The 24,112-nt window shown below is 40.1% G+C and overlaps 1 protein-coding gene across 1 annotated transcript in view; it reads right to left on the reverse strand.

Annotated features, from left to right (window-relative positions):
• Positions 1 to 4,904: 4,904 nt before the first annotated feature.
• Positions 4,905 to 24,112, reverse strand: part of ASCC2 (activating signal cointegrator 1 complex subunit 2) — a 53,492-nt gene continuing 34,284 nt past the window's right edge. Inside the window, exons 12-18 of the mRNA XM_089655455.1 lie at positions 20,030 to 20,198; positions 19,706 to 19,914; positions 14,329 to 14,448; positions 10,779 to 10,976; positions 10,431 to 10,530; positions 8,240 to 8,319; positions 4,905 to 5,146 (exon numbers count right to left, since the gene is read on the reverse strand). Of these exons, the coding sequence (XP_089511581.1) occupies positions 4,975 to 5,146; positions 8,240 to 8,319; positions 10,431 to 10,530; positions 10,779 to 10,976; positions 14,329 to 14,448; positions 19,706 to 19,914; positions 20,030 to 20,198 (1,048 nt within the window). The 3' untranslated portion in view covers positions 4,905 to 4,974. The remainder of the gene's footprint in view (positions 5,147 to 8,239; positions 8,320 to 10,430; positions 10,531 to 10,778; positions 10,977 to 14,328; positions 14,449 to 19,705; positions 19,915 to 20,029; positions 20,199 to 24,112) is intronic.

Genomic DNA, 24,112 nt, shown 5'->3' on the forward strand with positions numbered 1-24,112 from the left:
TTGTTTAGCAGTTTGTTTTCCCATATACATGGTGCACTAGAAGCTAAGGAACGTTGAGGTTATTCATAATATTTGTGTATTTTCACAAACAGTGAAGGAAATAAGTATTTGATCCCCTGCTGATTTTTGAATGTTTGCCCACTCGCAAAGAAATGATCAGTCTAAAAATCGAATGGTAGGTGTATTGTAACACAGAGACAGAATAGCAACAAAAAATTAAAAAAAAAAAAGCATGTCTAACAAATTATGCACTGATTTGCATGTTCATGAGGGAAATAAGTATTTGATCCCCTATCATTTAGCAGGATTTCTGGCTACCAGGTGTCTTTCATACAGGTAACAAGCTCAGATTAGAAGCAGTCTCTTAAAGGGAGTGCTGCTAATCTCATTCTGTTACCTGTATAAAAGACACCTGTCCACAGGAGCAATCAAACAATCAGATTCCAAACTCTCCACCATGGCAAAGACCAAAGAGCTGTCCAAGGATGTCAAGGACAAGATTGTAGACCTACACAAGGCTGGGCTACAAAACTATCGCCAAGCAGCTTGGTGAGAAGGTGACAACAGTTGGTGCAATCATTCGCAAATGGAAGAAACAAAACTACTGTCAGTTTCCCTAGATCTGGTGCACCATGCAAGATCTCACCTCATGGAGTGTCAATGATCATGAGAACAGTGAGGAATCATCCCAGAACTACACATGAGGATCTTGTCAATGATCTCCAGGCAGCTGGGGCCACAGACACCAAGAAAACAATTGGTAACACTATGCCAAGAAGGATTGAAATCCTGCAGTGCCCACAAAGTCCCTCTGCTCAAAGCACATTTCCAGGCCCGTCTGAATTTTGCCACTGAACATCTGAATGATGCAGAGGAGAACTGGTTGAAAGTGTTGTGGTCAAATGAGACAAAAATTGAGCTCTTTACCATCAATTCAACTCGCCATGTTTGGAGGAGGAATGCTGCCTATGACCCCCAAGAACACCATCCCAACTGTCAAACGTGGTGGAAACATTCTGCTTTGGGGGTAGGACAACTGCTCTGCATCAAAGGGACGATGGACAGGGCAATGTACCGTCAAATCTTGGGTGAGAACCTTCTTCCCTCAGCCATGGCATTGAAAATGTATTGTGGATGGGTGTTCCATCATGATAATGACCCAAAAACACATGGCCAAGGCAACAAAGGAGTGGCTCAAGAAGAAGCACATTAAGCTCCTGGAGTGGCCTAGCCAGTCTATAGACCTTAATCCGATTGAAAATCTCAAGAGGGAGCTGAGAGTTCAAGTTGCCAAACGTCAGCCACCAAACCTTAATGACTTGGAGAGGATCTGCCAAGTGGAGTGGGCCAAAATACCTCCTGAGGTGTGTTAACATGGTGGCCAACTACAGGAAATGTCTGACCTCTGTGATTGCCAACAAGGGATTTGCCACCAAGTACTAAATCATGTTTTGTGAAGGGTATCAAATACTTATTTCCCTCATGAACATGCAAATCGGTGCATAATTTGTTAGACATGCATTTCTTTTGAATTTTTTGTTTCTGTTCTGTCTCTGTTTTACAATACACTTACCATTCGATTTTTAGACTGATCATTTCTTTGTGAGTGGGCAAACATTCAAAATCAGCAGGGGATCAAATACTTATTTCCTTCACTGTAGATGGTGAGGTTTCTGAAACTAGTTTTGAGATTTATGACTGAGTGCAAATTAGCAGTCTAGGTTTATGCTACCACCACTGCTTTGCCCCTAATATACAGAAAGGAAGCAGACAAGCTGGCTGTCTTCTGGTGGCTATACAGCTACCCAACAACTTTCGGTAGTGTGCATACCTCACCATGTACACATGAATGTAAATGCACATATCAGTCACCTATGTACAAAACAATGGATTACACTACACATGCTGCATATCACCGCCCACAATCCAGCGAAAGCCATAAATCTTGGGCCATTATGTTAAGACACTAAAATGATCTCATATCCAGGAAATGGTAAGTTAAAGTGCATAAAATTGTAAATCCAATATTCCTGTGAATTGAGCTGCTATGGATTAAAACAACTGCTATATAATGAAAACGAGTATGACCGCTAATTTCACAAATAAACCACACTGCTGTAAACCCTCATAAAATATAGAACATGACCATAACAGGCAGCTATAGTAATACAAAATAACATTAAAGTCAAGTAGTCATATAAACAGTGAATAAAACCAAGTTAAAAAAAAAAAAAAAAAAAATCCCTGATAAAGTGCTTGTGCACTTTCTCGCCACAAGTTGTTGACGTACTATTGCTAGTCCAGTCAGTAGCCCTTGTGTTTGGGGATATACCCAAGTTTCCAATGGCTTGTTCCTGTGGGTCCTTCTCAGATGGTGTATGGTCATGCATGCAAATAAAATACCAGGGAGGATCTCAACGCAAAAAAACCGTTTGATTTTATTATAACACAAGTATTGTACAAACTTCAAACTTTTGTAGGTACCTATAAAAACCAGCACTGGGCATGTATGGCTTGTATCTTTTCCTTCCTATCCAAGCTTCTGTGTGTTTTAACCACTTGCCGCCCTGCCACTGTACATATACGGCAGCAGGGCGGCACTCACAGGCAAAACCACGTTTTAAAACGTGTGTTTTGTAAACAAATAGGGGGTGCGTGCGAGGCGTGCCGCCGCCCTATCTGTCCCGCGGATCACCACCACAGATGTCAGTCGCCGGGTCACAGCCGCTCCTTATCGGCTATGTCCCGGCGATCGGCGGCAGACAGTGACAGAGAGCACAGCTGCAGTAGCTGTGCTGTCTGTCACTTCCCTGTCAGCTCGAGGATGAGCTGATCGAGAAAGAACAGTTTCTCTTTCTAGATCAGCCTTGTCCCGCCCAGTACACACCCCCGCCCCCTAGTAAAACACTCCCCTCACTCCTATAACCCTTCCCTGCAAAATAAAGTTAACCCCTTCCTCCCCATTGCCATTAGTACAGTGTGAGTTTTTTTTTTTTTTTTTGCACTGATCACTGTATTAGTGTTTTTGGGGATGTCAGTGACCCCAAGTCAGTACCACCCAATGTCAGAATGTCCGCCGCAGTCCCGCCATAAGTCGCTGGTCGCTGCCATAAGTCCCTGAACGCCGCCATAATTCGCTGATTGCCGCCATTATTAGTATAAAAAAAAACTAAAAATCCCAGTATCTTTCCCGCCATTTGTAAACGCTATAACTTTCACGTAAACCAATTTACACGTATTGGGTGTAGAATGCAGAATGTCGCAGAATGCATTTTGGCAGAAATTTATGACTAAATTTGATTTTTGCATTTTTTTTTACTGGACATGTTTTATAGCAAAAAGTCCAAAATATTGTTTTTTTTTCCTCAAAATTGTCAGCCTTTTTTTATAGCGCAAAAAATAAAAACCGCACAGGCGATCAAATACCACCGAAAAAAAGCTCAATTTGTGGGGGAAAAAAAAAGGATGTAAATTTCATTTATGTACCATATTGCATGACCGCGCAATTGTCCATTAAACTAGCGCAGCGCTGTATAGCAGAAAAATGGCGTAAATTGCAGTATTTATACCATAGTTTGTAGACGCTATAACTTTCACACAAAGCAATCAATATACACTTATTGGGATTTTTTTACCAAAAACATATAGCAGAATACATTTTGGCCTAAATTTATTACTAACTTTGAGTTTACTATATATTTTTTATAGCTGAAAATAAAAAATATTGTTTTTCTTCAAAATTTTTGGCCTTTTTTTGTTTATAGCGTGAAAAATAAAAAGTGCACAGGTGATCAAATTACACCGAAAGAAAGCTCTATTTGTGTGAAAAAAAGGACGTACATTTCGTTTGGGTGCAGCATTGCATGACCGCGCAATTAGTTGAATTAGTGCAGCGCCGAGTAGCAAAAAGAGGCCTGGTCATTAAGGGGGGTAAATCCTCTGGAGCTCAAGTGGTTAATAACACTGAATGGTTTTACGCTATGCGATCCTCCCTGGTGTTTTATTTGCATGCATGATAGGACCCATAGGAACATACCATTGGAGATTCAGGGGTATAAGTCTCGCCTATAAAAAGCTTTGAGCACTCAAGCTAGTTTCATAAGCGTGTACAATTTTAAGGCTTGATATGTTTGCTAACTATTTACATGAGGCAACCTCATCTTTTATATTTTACCAAACAATTTGGTAATATTTTGCATTTGTATGCCCTAAATCAACTTTAGCGGGTTTTTTTTTTTTTTTATTTACTGAAATATCACCCTTGATCAACTGTTGCACTAATAGCTTGTGACATAAAAATTTGGATCTGCCATCAAATTACTGTTTTCAGAAAATATGTTTTAGTGGAAACCAGGAAAAGTAAAAGGGAATTTTAAACATGCCCATTGTTGAGTGTACTAGAGGTAGCTCCCAATGCTTGGCCCAACTGGCTCTCTCATGAAGTAAGACTTAAGAAACAGGCCAAGTTTTAAGGCAATGTCAGCTGCTCTGGAGCTAGGAAGTGCTTTGCAGCCAACGTTTAAAAGAGCAAAGCCTGAAAAGCATTTACAGGTTATCCCCACAATGTCTGGTCCAGCAGGCTCTGGATGTGGCACTCCAAAGGCTAGGCTCTGGATGGCCACACTGCACAGCTTCAACTGGACAGATCAGCTCTTGCAGTAGTATGCAGAAGATCTCGCTACCAGTCCTTTACTGTGATGGGCAGCTTCATTAACCAGTAGAAAAATACAATGGGGGGGTTCCTGGAGCAGACCTATTCCGGTTTTGGAGCCCCCAGAACATTTGAGTAATGCTAGGATATAAACAGGCATCTATTTACAATTCTTGATGGCAAAGGAAGCAGGTAAAATAGAATAAATACTGCTTTAAGTGTGACTATTTAAGAAAATGTTAAAATTACAATGTACAAAGCACAGCATGTTTATTAATGAATACAAAATATATTTGCTATACTAGTCCAGCACTGATGAAATGCTAGGATGGTATCATTCCTTTATTCCTCTTGCGGTCTGCCATTGCTCTTCGGTTATGATTTGCCCTTGCTCCCTTGTTTGCTTCTTTTTTCCTGCGCTCCTGAACTGTGTCACGACTTTGTCCCTGGCCACGGGCTGTTCCCGTAACAGCTGATGTGTTGTCATGTCGGAAACTGAAAAAAAAAGAAAGGAAAAAAGTAATTGCCTTCCACCTCCAACACATCAGGAAAGGTGCTGCGTGCAATATTTTGAAGCAATGTTCAAACTGAAGCTACATTACGTCAACCAACTGGCACAAACCTTTACAAAGGATTACAAAAACCTTCAGTTGTAGCTCCATGTTCTCACTAATGAGACAACTCCCACTGATAAGGTTTTCTACAGCAATTGTGTTGTCTTTCTCTTAATAAACAGAAAGCTGGACAGTGGCATACTGTAAAACACACTGTGGTCAGGGCATTCTATAGCTGGAGGATAAATGATTTTCAGTTAAATGCAGAGAATGCATTGCCGCCAGACTGAACTAGATTTTCCTTGTTCTGAGTTGCAGTTGGGGTATTTATAACCTATTCTCTTCAATAAATCATAAAGTATCAAACACTTCACAAAAGAACAAAAAAGTAACCTATATGTATTTTCAGGGAAGAAAATGAATATGCACATTAATCTATTGTAGGGCAACATACCATGTTTATTGTAATTCCCATTCAGGGTGATGGCTGTGGTTGCAGCAGAACAGACAAAGGACTGTGTACTGTATCTTTTTGCCATTCACTACTGTTTACATACAAACACTAAAGGCTATACAGGGAAAAATGCATGTGTGCAAATGCACTAGGTGTGATCAATCCCTAAAATATGTACCAAAAAAGGTGTGTGCAGTTTAGAAAAATGGCTCACGGTGGAAAGCACTCTGAAAGAACTTTTTAGAAGTTGAACGGGGAATGCAAAAATGTCTGTTCTGTTTTTGGATAAAGGACTTCCCCAAGGTACAATCAATATTATTGCTTATAGGCAGTATGCCACCAATGTCACTCAGTGCTTTATAAAAGCAGCTGTCCATGTGCAGTCACATAAGATGATTGTACAACCACAGTTAGACTTTTCCTCTTTTTGCCCAGCCCAAAACCATCAAATTGTGTTGCATTTGGACAAATTAACTCTGTCAGTATTGCAAATGATAACAGAGGCTGCAAGTACTGATGACCATAGTTGGGTGAAGAAACACTATGAAAGGATAACTAAATCCAAGAACAAAACTGCAATATGTTGCAGCTTACAGTCCTTACATGTGATGGCTGCTTCAGTTTGGTTTTGTTTTTTTTAAGAACATTTTCAGCAAATACAGAATATACTTGTTGATCTTGTAGGAAATGCAGTGTCTTTGTAACTTCCTGTGAACTGCACAGAATATCTTCCCTCCTAGATTTCTGCTGTAGACTACCAACTGCCCTGCCCCATTCACCCGCCCAGTGACATACATTGTAGTTCAGTCTAGATCCCTCTAAAAACTGACAGATGGATCCAGATTGACTGCCCATGTGAAAGTGTCCTAAGAGCCCTACGTCAAGGGAGCCATTGTTACACACTGCACGGTTGGCAAACTACCCTGAAAATGCTGTATGCAGGTTGAAATATATCCAATATTAGGCTGTATTTCTAATATAATAGTTACATAGTCTGGCTGAAAAAAGACAAAAGTCCATCCAGTTCAACCATTTAAAAAAAAAAAAAAAAAAAAAAAAAAGTTATAATCCTATACCTACAGTTGATCCAGAGGAAGGCAAAAAAAAACCCAGCAAAGAATGATCCAATTTGCTCCTGCTGGGAAAAAAAATTCCTTCCTGAACCCCCGAGAGACAATCGGATATTCCCTGGATCAACTTTACCTATAAATGTTAGTATCCAGTTATATTCTGTGTATCCAAGAAAGAATCCAGGCCTTTTTTGAAGCAATCCACTGAGCTGTCCAGAACCAACTCTTGAGGGGGTCTATTCCACATTTTCACAGCTTTCACTGTAAAGAAACCTTTTCCTGTTTGGAGATTAAATTTCTTTTCCTCCAGACGTAAAGAGTGCCCCCTTGTCCTCTGTGATGACCTCAGGGTGAATAGCTCTACACCGAGTTCACTATATGAACCACTGATGTGTTTATACAAGTTGATCATATCCCCCCTTAATCTTCTCTTCTCAAGAGAGAATAAATTCAGTTCCTCTAATCTTTCCTCATAGCTGAGCTCCTCCATGCCTCATATCAGTTTGGTTGCCCTTCTCTGTACTTTCTCCAGTTCCCCAATGTTCTTTGTGTGAATTGGTGCCCAAAACTGAACTGCATATTCCAGATGAGGTCTTACTAATGATTTGTACCGGGGTAATATCATATCTCTCTCTCTGGAGTCTATACCTCTTTTAATACAAGAGAGGATTTTGCTCGCTTTAGAAACCGCAGCTTGGCATTGCATGCCATTATTAAGCTTGTGATCTACCAGAACCCCCAGATCCTTCTCCACCATTGATTCCCCCAGTTGTACCCCCCTAGTATGTATGATGCATGTATATTCTTAGCCCCCAAGTGCATCACCTTACATTTATCAACATTAAACCTCATTTGCCACATAGTTGCCCAATTAAACAGTGCATTGAGGTCGGCTTGTAAATTGGAGACATCCTGTAAGGACGTTATTCCACTGCACAGCTTGGTGTCATCTGCAAAGACTGAAATGGGATTTTTAATCCCAGACCCTATATTGTTTATAAATATATTAAAAAGTAAGGGTCCCAACACTGAACCTTGGGGTACACCACTGATGACCCTAGACCAAGGGTAGGCAACCTGGGAGCCGCAGGACTACAAGTTCCATCATGCCTCTGCAAGTCAGAGCTGTAACTGTCAGTTTTGTAATCTTTGCAATGCCTCATGGGAAATATAGTTCCACAACAGCTAGAGAGCCGCAGGTTGCCTACCCCTGCCCTAGACCATTCAGAGTATGAATCATTAACCACCACTCTTTGAATACGATCTTTTAGCCATTTTTCTATCCATTTACATACAGATTTTTCCAAGCCCGTAGACTTTACCTTACACATTAGCCATATGTGGGGAACTGTGTCAAACGCTTTTGCAAACTCAAAGTATACCACGTCCACCACCACACCTCTGTCCAAGTATACCATGTCCACCGCCACCCCTCTGTCCAACGTTTTGCTCACCCCTTCATAAAAAGAAATCATATTTGTTTGACAACTAATAATAGGGTAATGCTTACCCTTTCCTTGCATAATAATTTGCTCTTCTGGCCTCTGCTCGTTCCCTTAGCACTGCAGGGTCCTGAATAAAGTGATCAGGCTGTTAAGACAGAAGGTGTGGCTGGTCAGTTACTGTTTACACAGAAATAAAGTGAAGAACACAAGGGTTACATTTATTCCATGGACCGCATTCACATTCTCAGGCATGCAATTATATGCATTTATAAGATATGGGTTTATAGGAGATTTATGCATAATAATTTTTGAATGGAATAAATACACACAGTCTGTTAAAGTGGAACTAAATTACAATCAATTAATCCTTATGCTAATAACCTTAGTAAATAGATAGGAAGGTATAATATACAGTATTTATATGTTTTAACTTTTTCTTTTGTTTTTAAACATTTCTTAAAGCGGTAATCCTACCAAAGAAAAAAAAAAAAGTTAAAACATATAAATACTGTATATTATACCTTCCTATGTTTTAAACTTTTTTTTTTTTTTAAACATTTCTTCAAGCGGTAAACATCACCAAAAGGAAGAAAAAAAAAAAAAGGGCCCCCGGGACAGACTTACCTGAAACCGAAGCCCTCCAGCAGCGTGCTGCCACGGCGCTTCCATCTTCACCTGGGCTCTCTTTCGGGTTTGCAGGCTTCAGCTGTATGAGTGGCTGAGTCGCGGCACAGAGTTCTGCAGGAATGGCACGGGTATACCGTTCCTTCAGAGAGAATGCACCAGTGACATCACCGGATGCTACAAAAGTAAATATCTCCTAAACTGTGCACATTTAGGGAGACATTTACTGTACCTATAGGTAATTACAGACTCATCTATAGGTAAAAATCAAAGAAGTGGCTTTACTACCACTTTCAGTTGCTTACTGGTTTATGTCCTAGGCCAAAATACATCCCAGGAGTCATCATGGCCATTTGTTTTTTTTGTTTATCTAGAGGAGGGGCTATCTAAGCTAAGAACACCCTCCCGCCTGCATGCCTGGCCTATGGGCAGAAGGATTTCAGGAAGTGAAAATGCTACATGAATCATCTGCTCATACTCAAGGTGGCCAGCTACAAATGCTAGGGGACATTTTTCAAAGTGATTTCTCAACAAAATAAAGCATCGAGACATGGATCGATGGATGAGTTTGCTCAGAATGTTAAAAATTAATATTTAAAGTAGTGTTCACAGTTTAGTTCCACTTTAATTTGGTCTAACCTTTCCCTGCTACAGCCATTTTTTGCGTTTTTTGCACACATTTAACAAATCATTTTAGGCTTGAAGGCTACATAAAATCCCCCAAACGGTATATATTTTCTGAAAGCAGACACCCTAGAGAACAAATTTTTAATGTCAAATGATATTAGCGCAATAGTTTAGGAAACAAACTTTCAGTAAAATTACACCCAAACAAATGGGTAATTTAATGCAACATATAGAAGATGGAGTTGTGCCAACCCATATGGAAGATAAATATATTTTAAAAAAAAAACAAATTTTCCCAAATATATTGCTATATATATATATATATATATATATATATATATATATATATATATATATATATATATATATATATATATATATATATATATATACACACACACACACACACACACATATACACATACATACATATATATACACACACACACACACATATATATATATATACACACACACACATACTGCATGTTGAAATGCATTTTTATTACAAAATATTATGAAAATATTTTTAAAAAATACATTTCAAATATACTGTATGTCCAGAAAAAAAAAAAAAAAAAAAATATATATATATATATATATAATATATATAGCATATGGCCAAAATTGTAGTATTTCAAACATATGGCAATAAATTTGGGAAGAAAATTTTTTTTTTTTTTTACAGTTTTGTACTAAACTTACTTGTCCTTGTGTGTAAAACCTCCAAAGCCACTGCGGTTGTGGCACGAACAGTGTTAAAAGGCATTACATTTAGCTGCTTTTAGAGAAAATAACATTCTGTGTGTGCAGATTAGACACTGCGAGCTTCTAAGCACAGGGGAAATTAATCTGGGAAGTGTAATGTTTGTTTATACATCCCAGATCAATTTCTCCTGCATTTAAATAAAACATAAGAGGCCAATGTGAATGAGGGCTTAGAAGCACATACAGTATGTGTATATTTTTACTGTAAATGTAAACTCCCCTTTTTTCTTTACATACCTTTGGACCAGCTTCCTCTTCAGCCTCATCATCATCTATCTCCTCCTCTACACCATTTTCTTGGTCTCGGGATCTTAACACTTGAGGAATGGTGAACGGCCTTGAATATTGGGAAGAAAATAACACATGATACACAATGAATACATTGATTCACAAGATAATAGAAGGATGTAGAGAAAGAACAGCTAGTGGTTTATAATCAATAGCCTTTGGAGTGCTAGATCAAGTCACATTTTGTGCAACAGAAACGCTAGTTGGCGTGAGCCAAAAAGCTGATGCTGGAGTTTTTTTTTATGTTACACAAGAGAGTTCTGCAACAAACAGATAAAGAGCCAAGATTACACTTACCTGCGACTGATCAGCTCGTCATCAGAATCTGCATCATTTGCTCCAATCTGGTTCCCATCATATGTATCATCATACTCATCATCGTAATCTGCATCCACTGTATGTTCTTCAGAAACCATACTATACTGACTGTAGCGCTCTTTCTGGGCCAGTATTGCACTTTTATCTGCCAGCAGCTGTGCAGCAGTTTCAGGTTTCCTAGAAAGAGGAAAAAATGTTTAAAGTCCAAGTGTAGCTAAAATTAAAAACAGAAAAGTGATGTAACTTACAAATCAGTAGGATGTTCCTCGTGTGGATTCCCCTTAGTTAAAATCTTGCTCTGTCCCTGCCACTATCCCTGCTGCCACAATTTTTCAGTGTGGCGTGGCTGAGTAAAAAAAAAAAAAAAAAAAAAATCGTGCAATGTTCTTTCCTGCAACCTGTGGCTGTACAGAATAAAATTGCATCATCTATGGCTTGCCTAAAGAGCTGCTGAAGGCTCTCATCAAGAGAACCCACCCTTCCACCTAGTTGTGCCATTCATAGAAGCAGTACTACAGCTTTTATAAATGATACAGGATTTAAGAGTGGAGAATGGGCAGAAGATTGATAGCTCTGCCCTCCCTATTCATAGATTGTGTGTGAAGATGAAGATTGCGGTGGAGGTGGGGACGGGGATGGAGGGAGATTTTAACTGAAAAAAAGAGGAACTAACACAAAGGACAAATCCTACCAGCTACACTCAGGCTGTAAGATTTTGCAAGTAATGCAGCAAGTAATAAAAGGTCCTATTGTACAGTACAAAGCAAGCTACCATTGCTAACTCTCTTATGCTATATGCCTGGAAGTCTGTCTTCAACATTTTCAAAATCAAAAGCAGGTATGCAGCAATTAGCTATCATATGATTTCATACAAATTTTAGTTTTACATGCGTGTGCATCTCATTTGAGATATACATATTTTTTTTTATTTTATTAGCGAATATACAGTTGTGTTCAAAATAATAGCAGTCAGACATCACTAACCTGATCAATCACTGTTTTTGGTAGAAATGATATTTCTACATGGCAAATAATTTATGAGCAGGTGTAGTAGAGTAATAGAAATCCAATAGACCCAACAGTCATGACATGCATGCTGCTGATTCTGTGTAATTGAATCACTAATTGAAAGGGGCATGTTCAAAATAATAGCAGTGTGGAGTTCTATTAGTGAGGTCATTCATTCTTTGAAAAACAGGTGGCAATTATTGCCCTTATTTAAGGAAGGAAGGCAGCAAATGTTGTACATGCTGGTTACAGTGCATTTATCTCTGAAATTCTGAGGAAAATGGGTCGTTCCAGACATTGTTTAGAAGAACAGCGAACCTTGATTAAAAAGTTGATTGGAGAGGGGAAAACATATAAAGAAGTGCAGAAAATGATAGGCTGCTCAGCTAAAATGATCGCAAATGCTTTAAAATGGCAACCAAAACCTGAAAAACGTGTAAGAAAGCGAAAAACTACCATTCAAATGGATAGAAGAATAACCAAAATGGCAAGGACTCAGCCAACAATCAGCTCCAGGAAGATCAAAGAAGGTCTAAAGTTACCTGTGAGTACTGTTACAATTAGAAGACGCCTATGTGAAGCCAAGCTATCTGCAAGAAGCCCCCGCAAAGTCCCACTGTTGAAAAAAAGACGTGCTGAAGAGGTTACAATTTGCCAAAGAGCACATTGACTGGCCTAAAGAGAAATGGCACAACATTTTGTGGACTGATGAAAATAAGATTGTTCTTCCTGGGTCTAGTGGCCGGAGACAGTTTGTCAGACGACCCCCAAACACTGAATTCAAGCCACAGTACACTGTGAAGACAGTGAAGCATGGTTGCACAAGCATCATGATATGGGGATGTTTCTCATACTACGGTGTTGGGCCTATTTATCGCATACCAGGGATCATGGATCAGTTTGAATACATCAGAATACTTGAAGAGGTCATGCTGCCTTATGCTGAAGAGGAAATGCCCTTGAAATGGGTGTTCCTACAAGACAATGACCCCAAACACACCTATAAACGTGCAACATCTTGGTTCCAGACCAACAAGATTGACGTTATGGAGTGGCCAGCCCAATCCCGGATCTTAATCCAATAGAAAACTTGTGGGGTGACATCAAAAATGCAGTTTCTGAGGCAAAACCAAGAAATAGAGAAGAACTGTAGAATGTAGTCCAATCATCCTGGGCTGGAATACCTGTTCACAGGTGCCAGAAGTTGGTTGACTCCATGCAACACAGATGTACAGCAGTTCTCAGAAACAGTGCTTATACAACTAAATATTAATTAAGTGATTCAAAGGAAAGCAAAATCTTCAAACATTTTTCAGTTTATATAGTGAATGTTTGAGTTTGTAAAGAAGAATACAAACACTGCTATTTTTTTGAACAGTCTAATATTCACTTTTCTTCAATTTTTTTTAGAGGAACAACACAAATTTGATATATTTTTCTTCATGTTTTGATTTGGAATAGAATGTGTAGTGTTCCAATGCATTTGTGTGTATGGAAATAAAAGCTATTAGAAGGATTTTGAGCTTTATTCACTTTTTTCAACACACTATTATTTTGAACACAACTGTATATTTTTAAATTTTATTAGAGTGTATATATATATATATATATATATATATATATAATTTATTTTTTATTATTATTTATTTTTTTGCTACTAGTATTGGACAAAAAGTACACTTAAATAGTTATAGCTGTGAAAGGTTCTGTGTGAAAAGGGAGCTAGAACTATACAGCATATTGTATTTAAAGTTTGCCTTCCTTACACTCAAGCAGCTGTATACTACACCCACAATACTCCAAAAGACACACCTGGCTCCTGTCTAAATTGGCCCTAGAATGTGTATTTAAGAATCTGACTTAGGGACTTTAGGACTGTAAGCATCTTGAGGGCAGGGACTGATAAGAATGCACAATATATATGTAAAGTGCTTCGTAAATTGTCAGCACTATATAAACATCAATAATAATAATAATAATAATAATAATAATAATAATAATGTCTAATACGAGGAAAAAGCAACTTGATAAGAAAAGCAAAGAAAAAATAATACATATGACTGTGCTTTATTATATAGTATACATAAATCCTATTCTAGATATCAACTAAAAGCAATAAAATTTGCATAAAAGCCTGGGCCATAGTAGATTGGATTATCTTTGCCTATGGGTTAATTTAATGTGGCTGGGTTGTTATATCACACACTTGTTCCCCACATTTTTGGGAACTCTGCATTACAGTCTCGGTTTCAAAAATATTTTAGTTGAAAGAATACTATTAAATCATAGCTGCATGGTGGGAGTCTGACTATACAATTCCATTAAACAACTCTGCAGAGCATGTGGCTAATTAAACTTGTTTAAACTTCCGTTCTAGTTTTGCAATAAAATGCCCCTAAGAGTAATACTGACCTCTGGAATGTAGTGTTTTACAAGGCAGAACTAAAGAACATTACACTACTGGTCCCAATGGTAATACTGCCAGTAAGATCTAGGTACCATTAATCAAACTGATTCTTACTTTCTCCCTCTCCAAATCCTTGATGTATCCACAACGTCTCTGCTGAAGACATCAAATTCATCATCTGCAAACACATTTGATCTTGAAGAGACAAGAGGACATGGATCCACTTTCTGCTGCCTATACAGCACAAAAGACAAGGTCAGAACAGCAGTGTTACATAAAAAATACAAGCCGACAATCACCAACCTCCATAGTAGTAGCTGTGTGTTAAAATCTTTTTTTATGACTGCTTTAGCCATCTAAATTCCTACATTAAAACACACAGAAACACCACTAATACTACATATGCTACAGTGAGGCTCCATTCACACTTGTGCAACTTCAAAATTTTGCGATTTTCATTGCAACTTTACAGTGGGACTTGGGCGCAACTTTGGATGAGTGCAACTTTGGCTTTCACCAAGGATAATTGTTTCTGTTGTACAAAGTCGCACACAAGTCGCATGTACAACATTCAGGTGTGACTTTCCTGCAACTTTGGAGGATTTACATGATGTCTATGGCCCTCAAGTCACATGAAAGTCAAGTCAAAGTAGTGCAGGAACTACTTTGAAGTCGCGCAGATATGAATCATACACACTTGGAAACATGGCGGGCCACTTGTCATGCGACTTTGGATCCCAAAGTTGCATGACAAGTTGCATAAGTGTGAATGGAGTCTGACTTTATATTTTAAATATTAACCATTAGCCGCCCGGCCTATAGCCGTTTGGCGGCCGCAAAAATGCTTTAGCTTTCCGGGGGGTACGCCATTTGGCGTCCTCCCGTACATGCACAGTTCGCGCGGTTGCAGAGCCGCGCAGCGGCACGATCTATCACCGGCCGTGTACCTCGGACACGGCTGATGACAGATCTGAGTACCGGCCCCCGTTGCCGGTACCATGTGACCTGCTGTGACCAATCACAGCAGGTCACATGACAGTTGTATACATGGATGGCTTCATTCATGCCATCTATTGTATACTAGTGCCTAGCTGTGAATGGTCGCAGCAGGTCACATGCACATGTCATGTGATTAGCTGTGGCCAAATCACAGCTAAGCACAAAAAAAAAAAAAAAAAAAAAAAAAAAAAAATCGATGTCATTCAGGTAAATGCTTGCTTATAGCAAAGTAATTCTTTGCTATAAGCAAATTATGTAAAAAAAAAAAAAAAAATACTGATCACTTCCCCAAAGTAGTACAATGTTACGATGGTAACATTGTACTACTTTGGTCATAGTAAAATATGAAAAACAAATCTTAAAAAAAATTTAATTAAAAAAAAAAAAAAAATAATAATATATATATATATATATATATATATATATATATATATATATATTTATATTATTTTTTTTTCATACTGTCACCAGTCAGTGTCCCTGTTCACCGCCATGCCAGTTATATGATGATGCTGTACTGCACTGGTGACAGTATGTAAAAAAAAAATAGTGAAAATAATTTTTTTTATTTTTTTATTTTCCGAAAAATTATGACAAAAAAAAAAAATACAACTTCAAAAAACTCGCCATTCCTCTTATGAAGTACGTCGGACTGTCTACTCTGCAAAAAGGGGTCATTTGGGGGATATCTGTACTGTTCTGACATTCTTGGACCTCAAGAAATTAGATTGGCTGTCAGTACTTCAGGATTGATCAATTTTCAGATCTATACCATAGTTTGTGAACTCTATAACTTTCCTACAAACTAAAAAATACATCCTAATTTGGGTTATTTTCACCAAAGACATGTAGCAGAATACATCTTGGCCTAAATTTATGAAGAACAATTATTTATTTGTAAACTTTTATAACAGAAACAAAGAAAAAAGGGTTTTTTTTTCAAAATTTTTGGTATTTTTTTGTTAATTTAGCAAAAAATAAAAACCCCAGCGGTGATTAAATACCACCAAAAGAAAGCTCTAGTTATGTGAAGAAAATGATAAAATTTTAGTTTGGGCACAATGTTGTATGACCGCGCAATTGTCATTCAAATTGTGAGAGCGCTGAAACGTGAAAAATGGCCTGGGCAGGAAGGTGTAAAATTGCACGGTATTGAAATGGTTAAGTCAGGCTAAAGATACACTTTATATTTTAAATATTAAGTATCTCTAGCCAAATCTTTTCTGTTGTGATATTAAAGGCAGAGTAAAAAAAACCCAACATGTTATACTTACCTGCTCCGTGCAGTGGTTTTGCACAGAGCAGTCTCGATCCTTCTCTTCCCAGGTCCCCCACCGGAGGTCCGGGCCCCTCCCTCCTGCCCCTATAGCAAGCCGCTTGCTATGGAGGCACCCAAGTGGCTCACTAAATGATTCACACACTATCACAGCACGGTTTGCCCACCCATTCCCTCCTCCCCCGCTCTCTCCACATTGGCTCACTGGCTGTGGGATTAACAGTAGCGGGAGCCAATAGCTCCTGTTATTGTCTCAGCCAATGAGGAGTAAGAGTTCCCGAGGAGGAACCACTGTTACTAGAAGTCAAAGTCTCATCTGTTTTTTTGTTTTTTTTGTGACATAATCCAGGATACTGGCACTCTGAAGAAATTAATTGTTAAAGCTGGACACTGGGCAAACAGCCAGGTAAATAATGTAGATGAAAAACAAACGGAAGCATTCTTGCTTGCCAAAGAATTTGTATTTCTGTTCATTCAGGTCTAAAATTTACACAGCTCTGCTCCACAAAATAGCCCTGTCTGACAGGGTAGAAAACACAATTGTACTTATGTATTTTACCTCCCCCAACCTGTGACTGGACAATAGAAGGAGAAGCGGCAGACTGATGAGCTCATGTCTCTGCCACTCTGCTTTCTCCTCCTATCAGCAAGTTTCCTTGTTTGTACATGCAACACTAAAAGCCATTTAGTTGGTTGCAGTGTTCATGTTCACTCCCAGTCAAAGCTCTGCTGTACATAGAATTGCAAGACGCTGATACCAAATCAAATTTGCATTAAATACATGTATTATGTATTAAAGTGTATGCAAATACAAAAAAAATGCAGTGCATGTGTGCAATTTATGTACTTTTCCTTCTGCCTAATCCTTTAAAAGATCCTGCAAGTATAGAAAAATAGGTCGCTGAGTTACCAAAAACGCACTCCACTCCCAGGTCCTTTTTTTTAGGCTGACAACACAAAGCTTTTTTTTGTGGTTTGAGTGCTGTCAGTCCTATTAGGTGTCTTCTGCTAAACTACTCAAGCCCACTTAAACTCCCATATTCACAACATAAATCTTATCTTAGGACTACAGAATGATTTACGCTAGATTCACATCTGTGTGGGTGGTGCTGCTGCGGGACCCACACAAATACCCGCAGCAGCACCACCCACACAGAGGAATGCGGGACTCGCACAAATACCCGCAGCAGCACCACCTACACAGATTAATGCTGGACCCGCACAAATAACCGCAGCAGCACCACCCGCACAGAGGAATGCGGGACCCGCACAAATACCCGCAGCCGCACCACCCACACAGAGGAATGCGGAACCCACACAAATACCCGCAGCCGCACCACCCACACAGAGGAATGCGGGACTCGCACAAATACCCGCAGCAGCACCACCCGCACAGAGGAATGCGGGACCCGCACAAATACCCACAGCAGCACCACCCACACAGAGGAATGCGGGACCCGCATAAATACCCGCAGCAGCACCACCCACACAGAGGAATGCGGGACCAGCGGGCGCCATTAATTCTAATGGCACGCCGCCGCACTGGAAATCACAACCGTACTGTGAACCTCAATTTCCGTGCGGGCTGCGATTTCCGAAGAAGTGTAGGGACTTCTTCCCTGCATGTCCCGGGGCACGGGAGTCCATTCAAATGAATGGGCTCTCATGCCAGCGCAAATTGTGGCCTGCGCAGCCGCACATATGTGAACCGGTGGTTAAGGTAACACAGGACAGTTCTGAATTTAAGAGCAACATTATATTATTTTTTTTTAACTTATCAAATAAATATAACAAAATGTTTTCAATGGTCTATTTAATAGACCAAAAGGAAAAAAAATAAGAGAAGTTAATTGTTAGGGCTTAATGAATACAGAGCTGCATTATTTGTGTATTTTATATCTGCCTGGAGTTCAGCTTTAACATTTTACAGAAGCCCTAAGACTGTTCACACATATGCAGGTGCAACAGCGTGCTCGCGTTTTTGCGCTTTACATTTAGGGCTACCTATTCCATTCAATGGGCTGCCCTATGTGCAACAATCACACTAAAGAAATGATGCGATTGTTTGTTGTATCACACTACAAAACACAGCAATAGGTCACCAGGTGTTACAGTGTGATTTAGTGCACGTTTTGGTGTCACACGGAATGCATGACACCTCAGCATGCCTGCCAGAAAATTGCACATTTTCACATGCTGGAGGAATGCATGTGATATTGTTCATGTTCCAGCAACGCATAAGTGCGAAGGAGGCCTAAAGTCTTTTTCTGAGTAGCTCAGTCCACCCTGCTCCCCCTTCCAGAGGACCTGCTCTGTTTACTGAAGAGATTAGAAGTCTGTCAAGTCACTGCGGAGAGGAGGAGGAGAAGGAGCCAAGTTGCTGAGAGGACTTATTTATTATTTATGTCAGGTACTTATATAGCGCTGTCAATGTACGCAGCACTTTACATATATATTGTACATGCACAACAGTCTCTAACCCTCAAGGGGCGTACAATCTAAGCTCCCTAACTCACATTCATACATACACATACCAGGGACAATTTAGACAGGAGCCAATTAACCTACCAGCATGTCTTTGGAGTGTTAGAGGAAACCAGAGTTCCGGGAGGAAACCGGAGGACCCGGTGGAAACCCACGCATGCACAGGGAGAACATGCAAACTCCAGGCAGTTGGTGCTGTGGTTGGGATTTGAACCAACGACCCGAGTACTGCCAGGCGGAAGAGCTAACCATTTAGCCACTGTGCTGCCCATGATCTTTAGCAATTTAAGAATTTATTTCTTCACAGTATGACCAGAAGGCTTGTTTTAAGGATCATTTACTGCTAGCTACAAATATGTAAATACTTGACTGTAATTGAAGGTGTATGCCAAGACAAAAAAATTGCAGAACAACTCCACAATGTATGTACTTTTCCCTGTGCCTTTTCCTTTAAAAAGACCCTGCAAGTACAGAAAAATAAAAATCGCTGAGTTGCCAAAAATGCACTCAACTCCCAGGTCCATTTGTAGACTGACAACACTGACATACTGTACAAGGTCCAGTGCATATACAATTCTTTATATTTATAACATGTCTGGCAATCACTATTATTGTAAAACAAACCTGTCCAATATGGAGAATAAAAAAAAAAAATGATAGCAGAAAATTTTGGGTTTACATGACATTAATTTAAAAAATTTACACTGGCAGCTGTTCACTGCTTCTACATACCTAGGCATGGTGCGATCTAGTTCCCATAGACGGGGTGACAGGTTGTCCTCCAATAAGTGGTTAATAACAATTTCAGCATTGTGATTATATTCTTCAAGGCATTTTAATATGAATCCCTCTCCCAGATCAGGGAGTAAATCTTTCACCTGTGACACCAAGGAGTCCAGCTCCACTCCACTTGGCAAAGGTGCTGCTGCGGCTCCTAAGCACTAACACAAAGTAGGAAGAAAGAAAAAATGTAAAATGAAGAAACGAGATCTTGCATGGAAAGGAAAGAAATCAATACATGGAGGGGCTATAGGGGCAGAGTTAGTGAGTACTCACTTCAGGTTCATCTAGGTACTGTGAGTTTTGTTCTGTACTTCCACATGCTCCTTCAGTAACTCTCTCTGCACAGGACGGCGCAAGGATTGGAATGTGTGGTTTGAATTTCCGAGCCTCAGTCCATGCGCTCTTCACACCATTCAATAGGTAAGTGGTTCGAGTCTCATCACTTGCAACAAGTTAAAGGATAACTCTTACTTGTTTAAGAACATTTGTTCAATTTTGAATCCACTACTTGTTAGTGGGGTCAAATCTATGTTCAATTGTGACCAAAGTGACAAGTAAATGTAAAGGAGCAGAATGGAAACTTTTTTGTTAGTGTGGTCAAATCAATGTTCAGTTTTCGACAGAGACAAGAAATTTGAAAGCACAAGATGGAAAATGTTTTTTCTAACAACTTTCTAACAGTGGAAGTGGTTTTTAATTGGAAAAGTCCATTCACTTCAAAATCAAAATGTTAAAAGCAAACTTTTATTGAAATACTTTTGAGCGGTAATCATTATGTCATGAAATGTACTGATGAGAAATCTCATAAAATAAAAGCGGACTCATGACCCAGGAAGTCTTCAGAGGATAGAGTAGCTAACCATATGTTCTGGTAAGTGAACATAAACTGAAACCAACAAAATAAAGGCAACGCTACATCCCACAACTATGAATAATTAAAGTGGAACTTCACTCTTTCAATCAACAAGGATGATTTTTAATCCTCATGCTGCTAGCATTAGTAAATGGATACAAAAGTATATATTGACTTTTGATTTTTTTTTTTAACACATTTCAGTTACTTCCTGGTTTCCAGGCCTAGGCAAATGATGTCTTATGTTCCAGGAGTCCTCAGGAGGGTAGGGGGGGGAAGGGTCTCAGCTCAGCCAATCCCTGAGGTAAGGGCAGATGGATTCCAAGAAGTAAATGCTACATCAGGGGTGTCAAACTCCATTTCACCATGGGTTGTATCAGCATTATGGTTGCCCTCAAAGAGCCGGTTGTATCTGTAAGACTAGATGTCCAGAGCACCCCACCCCCATTACATCAGATGTCAAGAATCCCACACTTTCCCTAACATCACCATGCACCACCTATGGGGGCAGAGCTGGAAAGTAGAAAGTAGAGGGTCCGGAGGAGGACCAGAGAAGGAGTGGAGTCAGTTACTAGAGTCTGCTGAATGCTGAGACTAGGGGAGTCAGAGATGAGGGGGTGCGGGGATGAGGAGGATTTGGCAGATTTGTTCTATTCTCCTCTCTGCTGGGGACTGCTGAGACAAGGTAGGGGCAGAGACAAGGGAGTACCTGCAGGAGATGTGCAAGGACCACATGAAATGGCCTGGAGGGCCGGATTCGGCCTGCGGGCCTTGTGTTTGACACCTGTGTGCTACATGAACCATCTGCCCTTACTCAAGATGGACACTGCCAGAAATGCTAGGAGATTGTTTTTCCAAATAATTTCTCAGCAAAATAAAGCATGTAGACGTGGATGGATATGTTTGCTTTGCAAATTAACAAGTAAGTAAATAGCATTTTTGGTTTGTGATGCTCAGATGCAGTGCAGTTCCACTTTAAATACACACTCCTACTATATTTGAAACATACAGTAGAAACTCCTGCATATTAAACCACTGAAGAAAAAGCTATTTATAAAACATACATATACATATACACACCCTGTTTCCCCAAAAATAAGACCTACCCCAAAAATAAGACCTAGTACTGTTTTGGGGAATTGCTGCAGTATAAGGTTATGTTCACACTAGCGTTGTGTGCAGGCGGCAGAGAGGCGTTTGGGAAGCGTTTTTTACGCTTCCCAAACGCCTTTGGCAATTCTGCACATTACAGCACATGGTGCTGTTCTAACGGGAGCGTTTGCGTCGCGTCGTGGCAAAACGGATGCCTCTGGTCGAGTCAGGAGGCGTTGAAGCCTCCTATTCTAGTCTATGGTGCCGCTCCGCAAACGCCCGGCCGGCGTTTGCGGTGCGGTTGCGACGCGGTTGTGCGGTAACACCATTCAAACTGCATTATAGGCGTTTGTGGGGCGTTTTTAACGCTCGGCAAACGCCTAGCAACCGCCACTAAACCGCGCATGCGGCGTTTGCGGAACGTTTCCCAAGCGTTAAAAAACGCTCCGCAAACGCCGGACCAACGCTTGCCAAACGCTATAGGGGCGTTTGGCAAGCGTTGGTAAAACAGCCAAGTGTGAACGAGCCCTAAGACCTACCTTGAAAATAAGACCTAGTTGTGGTCAGCTGTTCCACCACCGCTGGCACTGGCCCTGTGTACACCAATATCTATTGTCTCCTATAAACACAGAAGCAAGGCTTTTGTGTTTCCAAGTGACAATCCCTCTTGTAAGTAACATCACCATCCGCTCCCACAGAACAGACCCTCCCTACCTCTGTACTCGGTGTGGGACAGGGAAGGAACAGATATCTGCGGGCGCAGTGTGTTTAGGGGTGGAGCATCTCCTCCTGCAGCCTAATGCATGGAAGCCAATGCCCCAGGGGTGATCACTGGCCAGTGAGGAAGAGGCGGAGTGGTGAGTGCCCTTGGTGCACTGTGTGGGAAGATAGGACCCGAAGCTCACTTCTGCATCCCCTGTCTGCAACTCACCCCTGCACCCGTCTGTGGCTCATATCTGCACTCTGTTTGAAACTCACCTGTCAATTCACCTCTGCAACACCTGACTGCAGCTCACAACTGTCATCTGTCATCAGCCGGCCCTCTCTATAGTAACCCTCACCCACAACTGCCTGCAGCTCACCTCTGCACCTCCTGTCCACACCAGTACATTCAAGAAATAAGACCTACCCGGAAAATAAGACCTAGTGAGTTTTTTTGAGCCAAAAAAATATAAGACAGTGTCTTTTTTTTTATTTATTTAAATATTTATTAAGTTTCCAGATAAAATACATATTCCATCATTTTCTCACACAACATTCAAAACCATCAATTATATCCCTTTCTATATCTATTCCCCCCCCCCCCCCCCCCAATACCACCCACCCTGCATTTCTCCACGTCTTCCTTGCAAACGTGAAAGGCGCTTTCACATATCTCTCCCTACAGCTTCATATATTTCGCCTTAAGTACAAATTCTTCCCATTTTCCCCATTTCACATAGTATAACACCATCTTATCTTCCTGCATATAATACAATTTCTCCATCCTACAAATCTGATTCACTCTATCCACCATTCCTCTTCTCTCGGCACCTCTGAACTATGCCAAAACTTGGGTATCAAACCCTTTGCCGCATTTAGATAGTACCATATACCCGATTCCTTGTATTTGTTCACAGATAGCTCTGTACTATGTAATAGACAAATCTCTGGATCCAATCCTATCTTCATCTCAGAAATCATCCCAATTAAATGAACCATTGTCTTCCAAAATACTTGAATTTTTGGACACTCCCACCATATGCGATAGAACGTGCCTATCTTTCCACACCCCCGCCAACACTCCGGTGAATTCTCCTCACTCATCTTATGTTCAACATTCGGTGTAATGTGCCATCTTATTAAACACTTGTAATTTATTTCCACCTCTTGCTTACTTATATTCTGGTGAGTTAAATAAGACAGTGTCTTATTTTTGGGGAAACACGGTATATAACAACAATCAATGTAACTCTAGAAGGTGAAAAAAAAAAAGTTCCAAACATGTGGAATCGAATCTCAAGTGAAAAAAGTCCTCCAATGCTGTGAAGCCACTTAATCCAATGTCACCCAATACCAGCAAAACACACTAACTACATGTAAACTCATCCACCGTGCCCATAAGGAAAGACTCTTACTGAAGCTCCATGACCCTTAATTGCAGAGCGGTCATGGTAAGCATATATGAATAAACCATCCGGCTCAGCTCATCAGATATAATGCATCCCGCTCTCGGATATTAACAGCGTGCATGCATATAAAGTAGATATACCACACTAGTGTAATTCCGCAAAGAACAATTTATTCAAATTGGATAAAAACATTCACAAGTAAAAAGGATTAATAAAGCAATTTTCAGCAAGACAAACCGGCTGCAAAGTGAACGACCAGGGATGGATGGTTTATTCATATATGCTAACCACGACTACTCT

Source organism: Staurois parvus, unplaced genomic scaffold (assembly GCF_062004578.1).
Source record: "Staurois parvus isolate SC_StPar_1 unplaced genomic scaffold, SC_StPar_1.0 ptg000840l, whole genome shotgun sequence".
Classification (NCBI taxonomy): Eukaryota; Metazoa; Chordata; class Amphibia; order Anura; family Ranidae; genus Staurois; species Staurois parvus.